The sequence below is a fragment of the Triticum aestivum genome, chromosome 1B (assembly GCF_018294505.1).
Source record: "Triticum aestivum cultivar Chinese Spring chromosome 1B, IWGSC CS RefSeq v2.1, whole genome shotgun sequence".
Classification (NCBI taxonomy): Eukaryota; Viridiplantae; Streptophyta; class Magnoliopsida; order Poales; family Poaceae; genus Triticum; species Triticum aestivum.
This window is the reverse complement of record NC_057795.1, coordinates 592,255,362-592,263,965: the sequence shown is the minus strand read 5'-3', so window position 1 is coordinate 592,263,965 and position 8,604 is coordinate 592,255,362. Positions and strand designations below refer to the sequence as shown.

Below are 8,604 nucleotides of genomic sequence, written 5' to 3'. Positions count from 1 at the left end.
AACTGTGCAGCCAAATCTCGAACCGTTTTCACCATTAGACCATTAAATTCCTCGTGTCGAGATCTTCAAAATTAGATATCATGTTGATAGGTTTTGATGATCTTTTTTCCATGAAAAAAACCAAACAAAAAAACCGGACGGGAAAGCCAAACCGGGAGCACGCTTTTTCCCTTTCTGAAAGAGGCACGGCCATGTCTCTCGCGAAAGCGCAAACATGCCTCTCGCAAAAGGAAAAAAAAAACAGAAAACACGTTTTTTTTCGTTTCTGAGAGGCACGTCGCGAAAGCACAACCGTGCCTCTCGTGAAAGAAAAAAAAACAGAAAACACATTTTTTTTTCATTTCCGAGAGGCACGGCCGTGCATCTCGCGAAAGCACAATTGTGACTCTCGCGAAAGCAAAACTGTGCCTCTCGTGGAAGGAACAAAACAAAAAATAAGTTTTTTTTTGTTTGCAGGAGGCACGGCCGTGCCTCTCGCGAAAGCAAAAGCGTGCCTCTCGTGGGATGAAAAAAAATGTTTTTCGTGCAAAAAGAAAAGTTTTTTTTTAAATCGGTCCAAAAGATATGAAAGACCGGTGGAAAACCAAAAGTAAAAAAACCATATAAAAAGCCGAAAATGCGTGCAAAAAATAAAAATAAAATAAAATCCGGAGAGATCGCCCAGAGCGTGACACGTGGTGGCGAAGAAACGCTCACCAACTAGTTGCTCTCGGTACACCCCCTAAACATGTTTGTCTAAAAAAAACCTTAAAGAAGTGGCTAGGTCTCGCTATAAGCGAGACATAGTGTGGCCCGTTAATGGTCCATTCCATACCTTTGGATCGGGCGGAGAGGCGCAGAAGTCAAAGGGGCCGAGAAGCCCGCAGCAGAGGAGTCCGACGCTGGTTCTATCTCCGCCTCGCCCTTGCCCTTGTTGTTGGCTTGAAAAGTGAATCGGGACTGGGTTCGAAACGAAACCGAGCGCGTCATGGGGTTCCCGGAGCCGGAGCCGGAGCCGAAGGGGCTCGTGGCCATGCAGCAACAGCAAGAGCCAGCCAGAGCCAGTGGTGAGAACCAGCCCTAGCTCCCTCCAACCTTTTTCTTTCTTTCCGTCCTCCCCCTGTTTCTGCACTGCAGTTCGTCCCGTAGCAATGCCAGGGATCCTGCATGCAACTGCAATAGTTATTTACTAGAACGAAATTGTCGTCTTCAGTTGTCAGTGTTCTGAATCTGGATCAAGCCCACCTAGCTACGGTCTTTTCTGCTTGCTTATAAACTGATGAAAAAAGTTGTCAGGCCTTCTTGCAGTCAAGTTAAAACTGAAACTGAAACAGATTGAACTCATGCGCTTGCGTTTTTTTCCTTTTTCTTTTACGATTTTCTATTACTGTCTGTTCTGTTCATTACCACCCATGGTGTGGTTTACAGGTGGATCGATTGCTTCGCGAAACAAAAGCAAAGGCTCGCCATGCCAACAAGGTTTGGTTGCTCACGGATCAGTTGCTTCGCCGGGTAAGAGGAAGGGCTCACCCCGCCAACAAGATTATGTTGCAGATGGATCGGTTGATTTACGGACTGACATAAATCGCACACCCCGCCAAGAAGATGAAAGTTCTCAGGGTGGTCCAGCAAAGGACTATTCAGGGCCACACGGCCCACACCTTCCAGAGGTATTTCTTTTTTTACTACTACTAATGGAGTGCTTATGTCTCGAGAAAATTTTCACCATGACAGTTATATGACACGATCTCTTAACCGCAATCTCCTACTCCCCCCGTCTCATAATGTAAGATGTTTTTTGACACTACACTAATGTCAAAAAACGTCTTAAATTATGGGACGGACGGAGGGAGTACATCATTATAGTAGTGATGTAAACACTCTTATATTCTTTGGCTTGTTCCAGTTGCATACGCATATTTATCTCTCCAACAAATAACTGCCAATCATGACTCTTGTATCTCTCCCAATTGCATAAGCAGATTTATCTGCCCAACAAATAACTGCCTATCATGACTCTTGTATCTCTTATCTTGTCACGAAAAGTCTGCGGTAGATTTCCTAGAGCTATCTTCCACAAATGCTTCCTTTGTTGCCATTGCTGTTCTAGGCCCAGTGTCGTGATGTCTATACCTGGCCAAACCCTATCTAGCACATGCCAACATCGTCCAATCCAGAACAACCACACTATGCACTTATTTTCTTTTTATGATACTTCTTAGATTAATCAGCCTTCGATAGATATGAGGTCATTCTTGCTACTGTTAGAATTTGAATGTTTATGTCTGCCAGATATCAATAGTACGTACAAATTTTGGTTCTGTTTCATACAACTCACTCCAGTGTCTAAAGATTAAGATAATGTATATGTACCATATATACTCTTAATATAAACAAGTGGATATTTTGCTTATACCACTAAAGTTGAATTCACCTTCGAATTTTTTTCTAGGCTTCTTGTTTTTGCAGCTAAATCGGCACACCCACAACCATTTTGGGACAAGGAAAGACTTCTAAATGCAATGCTCAATATACCTGCCACAAATGTACACTATCAATCATGCATAGAGCACCTAGGGTTGGCCACATGCATCATTCTGATGCAGAGCCCGGGGGTCTTTCCTCCTTTTCAAAAAAAAAAAACACCGGGGGTGGAATGTTACTCAATATATAGTTATATCGTTGTTCTTTTCCCAGTAGAACTAAGTGTATGCCTTCATAGTTCTAATGTTACACTTTTCTCCCTGTTTGTGCATGTAGGACATCTGGTGTCATATACATTCCCTAATGCCACTCCGAGATGCCGCCCGGGCTGCTTGTGTGTCTCGTGCCTTCAAATTCTCCTGGAGATGCTATCCCAAGCTCACTTTCAGTGAAGAAACATTGGGTTTGGATGGACATGTGAATCGAAACGCTGATGCAAGAGCTTTTACTACCAAAGTTGACCATATTCTTGAGAAGCACTCAGGCGTTGGCATAAAGACACTGGAGCTTCTAGGAGCTCTAGATTACAATGCCAAAGACCGTTCGTATCTTGACAAATGGCTTCAAATGGCAATTACACCAGTACTTGAGGAACTTTGGCTCTATTTATCTTCAGTAAATAACAAGTACGAATTCCCATGCTTAATTCTATCACATGGGAATGCAGCCTCGCTTCGACGTCTTCACCTTTCAAAATGTACCTTTCGTCCCACAGTTGGCCTTGGTTGCTTGAGAAGCCTGACAATATTAAGTCTACTCCAAGTGCGCATTACAGGTGATGAGTTAGGTTCCCTTCTTTCTAGTTCTTTTGCTTTGGAGCGATTGGAACTCAGGCATTGCGAGAAAATAAGTTGCTTGGCGATACCTTGCCTTCTTCTGAGGCTCAACTACCTGGAGGTGTTATATTGCAAGAACCTGCGAATCATAGAGAACAAAGCTCCAAATCTCACCCATTTTACATTAGTGGAATGTAAATCCCTGCAGGTACAACTGTCACATCTAGCATCATCTCAAATGAAGAGTGTATGCATGGATTGTCCTGGCGTTATTGGTTATATTCGTGCTAAGCTTGCATCAAGCATGCCAAACCTTCAATCCCTTCTCATATATTCATCCGAGGTATGCTCTAAAACTAGAGGCCGGTGACTATAGACTAGCCATATGCGTGTGAATATAATGATATTAATCATATAGTATATGTTTATGCAGATGGTTGACGCACCAATGTCCAGCAAATTTCTCCACCTCAAGTATTTGAATATAATTCTCAGGAGAGGGACCTTTTCCCTAAGCTATGATTATCTCTCTCTGGCATCTTTCTTGGGCGCTTCCCCTTCCTTGGAGACCTTCATCTTGGATGTAAGTTACGTTTCATACTACAAACATATAATAGTGTCTAGTGTCGTTAATCAAAGATAATTATCTCATCTCTTTAGGTATGGGAACCACGCATGGAGCATGTCTCAGCTTCCACGGATCTCTCGGAGCCAAGGGAGATGCCTGGACACAACCATGGCAAGCTCAAGAACGTGAGGATCGACGGCTTCTACTCCACGAAGAGCTTGATTGAGCTGGCATGCCATATCGTTCACATCGCAACCTCGCTCGAGTCGCTTATATTGGACACCCGAGATAGGCCAAGGGAAATCTTCTACTTTGGTACGCGAAGGGAAAATATTCTTAAATCCCGTAGAGCACTTGTGGCTATCCAAACTTACATCAGGCCGAAGGTTCCATCCACAGTTCAGTTTCTTGTTCTGGAGCCTTGTAACTGATGCCTGATGCCATGTTGTAGATGATCATTGGAGGTAGCCATCATCATTTTCTCAAATTTATCAGAATTTCTCATTGTTTAGCCATTAAATTAATCAATTGGTTCTGTTTTGTGCTTGATTACTATTACTATTTTGGTGTATACATTCTATGAGCCGATGTGACCCAGTTGTGTACCGAAACTTGTATAAAAGATTCATAGATTTTACACACACACACACACACACACACACACAGAGGGAGAGATAGAGAGTAATAGTAATAATTCTAGTCACGGTTGAACTGTATTCATTACTTTTCCCTAATAGTGTCAGATTAAATTATTCATTATCAGACTTGCTAATTCTCAGTCTACTAAGAATTAGCTAAGCTTCAGTCACCTCTATAGCTACAGCCACTTGATTGGTGCACCAAGATCCGTGCATGACTTGAGTCCTTTTTAATAGCTGATGATTCATGTGTGCGCGAGAAGGCCAATGGATAAGGGCTTGTTGGGCCAATGGGTTGTACCAGGACTGTTGGTTTTGTAGCAGCATGGCGTGCTTGTTTTTTTAATCAATTGATAGGTTCTAGCCGGGTTTTTTGTTCTGTTCATTTTTTATTTTTCCAATGATTTCTTTTATTTTCTCATTTCCTTTCTTTAAATCTTTAACTTCTTTCTTTACTTTTCCTGATCTATGTTTTTCTTTTTCTTCAGACATTTTTTCCATGGTTCACCAACATATACTCCGTATTTCACTGCATGGATTTATAAAAATATGTGATGTCTTTTTGACAAATACATAGGCTTTTCTTAACGGTCATGTTTTTTGTGCTTATATTTTTCAAATGCGCGATGATCATGTTTTTTCACACGTATGTATGTGCATATGGAAACATGTTTTTCACACGCGATGATCAATTTTTATCTTAAAGTGTAGTCGCACCATACATCAAGTCTGGTCCTCAAAGATTTTTTTGGAGTACCAAGTTTTATCTTGACGAGTGGTCACACCACTCATCAATCTTGATCATCAATAAATGGGGGAAACCCCCGCTCGTCACATGCCAATTCTAGAAATTGAACTAGGATGGTCAGGCTGCACAACTGCAAGTTTAACTACTGAGACAAGACTTTGTTTGCTTAAAATTTGGGAGAGACTTTCACTTCTCTCCCTACCTCTGCACCAACTAAAGATGCACTTAGCCTTTTTAAATATGAGTGTCAAGATTTTTTATCTTGTGTAGCCCCACCACACATCAAGCATGGGCCTCAAAGAATTTTGTTTATCAGTACCAAAATTTTATTTTTTAATGAGTGCTCTCACCACACACCAAGCTTGATCCTCTAAAATTTTGGGAAAGAATTTCGCTTCCCGGCCTCTGCATCAATTAGGGATGCACATCAACATGGCATCTGTAGGGTTTAGGTGCTGGTAATGCTCGCCCAAACTAGTATACGTCCCAATATTTTGCACCCAAACCCATACCGTACCCACACCTCAGGTTTTCATATTGTTCACGTACCCGTACCCAGTCGAGTGTAAGTAATACCCGTGGGAAAAAAATACCCATTTCAGTCACCTTTCAATTCACATTTTACCATGTATAATTTTAGTATTAATATGTAAAACACAACATTTCATCATGTCTATTTAGAATTTCAGCCGAGGCAGGATGGAGAGATGGGGTTTGTGTTCTGTGAGTGTGATGGAGCGATGGGTAGGTGAGGGGAGGGGATTTTGTGTACAGACTGTGGTTGGGTTAGGCTAGGGTTTTCCAATTTTTTTAGTGAATGACATAGGGGACCTACCTGTAAGATGTACTAATATGTGGGTAGGCGGGTACACGGTATATGTGTATTGTCTTTCCTTACCCAGCTTACCCATTTTTTATGCAAGAAGGGCCACCCCTCCGATTTTCATTATAAAAAACATATGGTGTGTTGGCATTACAGAAAAAAGAAAATAGAAACACCATACTAACAAACTACCACCAAGCTAGGACAAACTACCAGAAAAGAGTGATAAGCCAGCTGCTTCTCGAGGAGACTTGCACAAGCGCCAGGACTAATGAGAGGAAAACTAGCGCAGAAACGACAACTCACAAGCACCAAACACCAAAAACAACCCATCTTACTTGTTGTGTACATTTTTCACATTTACAAACCCATGGGTATTTAACTTTCCAAAACCCTTATCCTAATAGGGTTTTTACCCGTCAGGTTTGTGGGTAGCGGATAACCATTGCCATGTTGCTCATGCACTAGTATGAGTACCAAGTTTTATCTTGACGTGTAGTCACGCCACACATCAAGTCTGGTCCTCAATTTTTTTTGTATAAGCCACACATGAAGCTCGACCCTCAATAACTAACGAAAACCCGTTGTGCATCACCTGTAAATTAAATTTTAGGAATTGAATCTGGATGGTCAGGCTACACAACCGCATGCCTAACCAGTGAGCCAAGACTCTGATTGTCAAGTATATTGTGGGTTGCATATTTTCTCATGCTTGGCATACACCTTCCCAAGTGGCACATTGTCTCGTCCGTGGTAGGACCTTATACTCCTTTGGCTCACAAACGTAAGATGTTCTACCTTTTTCTGAAACAGATATATAGGCACGTTTTAGTCTGTTTATTCATTTATTTCTATGGAGTCCATATTACAATATTAAAAACATCTTATATTTACGAACGGAGGAGTACTTAGGAGTTTTTTCCCTCATAATTTCCCAAACCAAAAGGCAACACCACTTCGGATAGAGGACGGGCAGCCATCAAGAATGTGATTCATGGAAGAAAGTATGGGGTCTCAGGCTACCAGGGAAGGTTAAACACTTTGTGTGGAAAGTGCTTCGAGGGATGCGGGAGATGGATTTTGAATCGAGTGTTCCGTTGGAGGCGCCCCGTGGTGACACGGGCGGCGACTCCGTCTCCCCGCGCGCCTCCGGCGCGGCGTCGACCTGGGTTCTGGTGCGGCGGGGTCCCTGTGGCGCCCCGCCACCTGCCGCCCCGGCGTGCTCTCCTGGGGACGGCCGTGCGGGTTGCGGCGGTCGGTTCTGGGCTCTGTCGGGGGACGAGTCTGACGTCGAGGATGGGGGTTCCTCTCCGCGGTTTGCCCCTCCCCCGGCGGGGGCGACGCTGGGCGATTTCGTGTTAGCGGCGACTCGTGCCGAGGCTGGTCGGGGTGACCGGCGCCGTCGTTTTGCGCCGGGCGGTGGGGGCTCGCGGGCGACGGCGGTCCATTGCTGGAGGCCGGAGGCGCAAGTCTCGCGCGCTCTGGGGGCTTGTTCCGCTCAACTGCGATCCCCTAGGTGTTCGGGGCCCGCGGTGGCTCCGGCGTCGCCGGAGGAGTGGCCTGCTCTCCCTGTCTTGGCCCCGACAGCGCCGGAGGCGGAGCGGGCGACGGAGGGGGGTGCAGTGCTAGGGTTGGCGTCGTCTGCCTCTCCCCTGGGCCTGCCGAGGGTCTCTGGGCCTGGGACGGCCTTGCTGGGCCCGTTGGCTGCCGGGCCCCTCTGTGTGGGCCCTTGCGCTGGGCCTGGATCGATCGGCCCGCTGGATCGGCCCGACCTGGGGGGGGGGGCGGGAGCCTGCTGGCCATCGCTATTTATGGCTGCGCAGGGGGTGCCGCGACCCCTCGCTAGGGTTTCCGGCCCGTCTCAGTGAGGTGCGGCGCCATCGTTTCTCCGCCAGATCTCTAATCCCCATCCCTTCCCCTCCCCCTCTCTCTCTGTCCTTCGCCGAGGCGACGGCCATGGGGCGACCGTCGTGCTGACAAGCGTCCGATGGAGCCCCCGCGCTCTGAGGAGGAATGGCGGCGCGAAAAGGCACTCCGGGAGCAGGCGAAGTGCGGTCTGCGGGCCAAGGCGGCGGGGCGTGCGGATGGCGGCGGTGGTTCTTCCCACGGTCAGGGCGGTGGATCTGGGCGCGACCATGGTGGTTTCCAGGGGCAAGATTCCGGATTTGGCTTCCAAGGGCGTGAGGGGGATTGGGGTCCTCCTCCACCCTGGTGGGGTCATCAAGAGCAGAAGAAGAAGCGAAAGCATGGCGCGCGGCGTCGCGAGCTGGAACGCAAGTCGCAGGACCTCCCCCCTTGCAGCGACGGCCATGGGGACCCGCTGGCAAAGAAGCCTCGGGCTGTGGCTGCTCCGCTCACGGTGGTCACGGTCGATGCGCCGCGGGGCTCGGCGGCTGCCCCCATTCCGGTCGAGGAGGAGGGCGGGGAGTGTTTTAAGTGTGGCAGGACCGGGCACTTCCAGGTCAAGTGCACTTTCCTCCCTCTCTGTGTGATCTGCAAGCAGGAGGGCCACGCCTCGGCCTATTGTCCTTCTCGGGGCAAACAACCACTTCTCCAGATCATGGGCAGTGCCATTCCGGGTGAGGGTT

General features: G+C 46.7%; 1 protein-coding gene across 1 annotated transcript; it reads left to right on the top strand.

Annotated features, from left to right (window-relative positions):
• Positions 1–937: 937 nt before the first annotated feature.
• LOC123140767 (uncharacterized) lies at positions 938–4,319 on the top strand. The gene is made up of 5 exons (XM_044560054.1): positions 938–1,046; positions 1,408–1,649; positions 2,740–3,582; positions 3,673–3,822; positions 3,900–4,319. Exons 1-5 carry the CDS (start codon positions 968–970, stop codon positions 4,236–4,238), a joined length of 1,653 nt encoding a protein of 550 aa, XP_044415989.1. The 5' UTR covers positions 938–967; the 3' UTR covers positions 4,239–4,319.
• The last annotated feature ends 4,285 nt before the right edge of the window (positions 4,320–8,604 follow it).

What these genes read in the sequence shown, in the direction of transcription:
- LOC123140767 (XM_044560054.1), top strand. Translation starts at nt 968, where the DNA reads ATGGGGTTCCCGGAGCCGGAGCCGGAGCCGAAGGGGCTCGTGGCCATG. An exon ending in AGAGCCAGCCAGAGCCAGTG is followed by an intron (nt 1,047 to 1,407) that starts GTGAGAACCAGC and finishes TGTGGTTTACAG; the next exon opens with GTGGATCGATTGCTTCGCGA. An exon ending in ACGGCCCACACCTTCCAGAG is followed by an intron (nt 1,650 to 2,739) that starts GTATTTCTTTTT and finishes TTGTGCATGTAG; the next exon opens with GACATCTGGTGTCATATACA.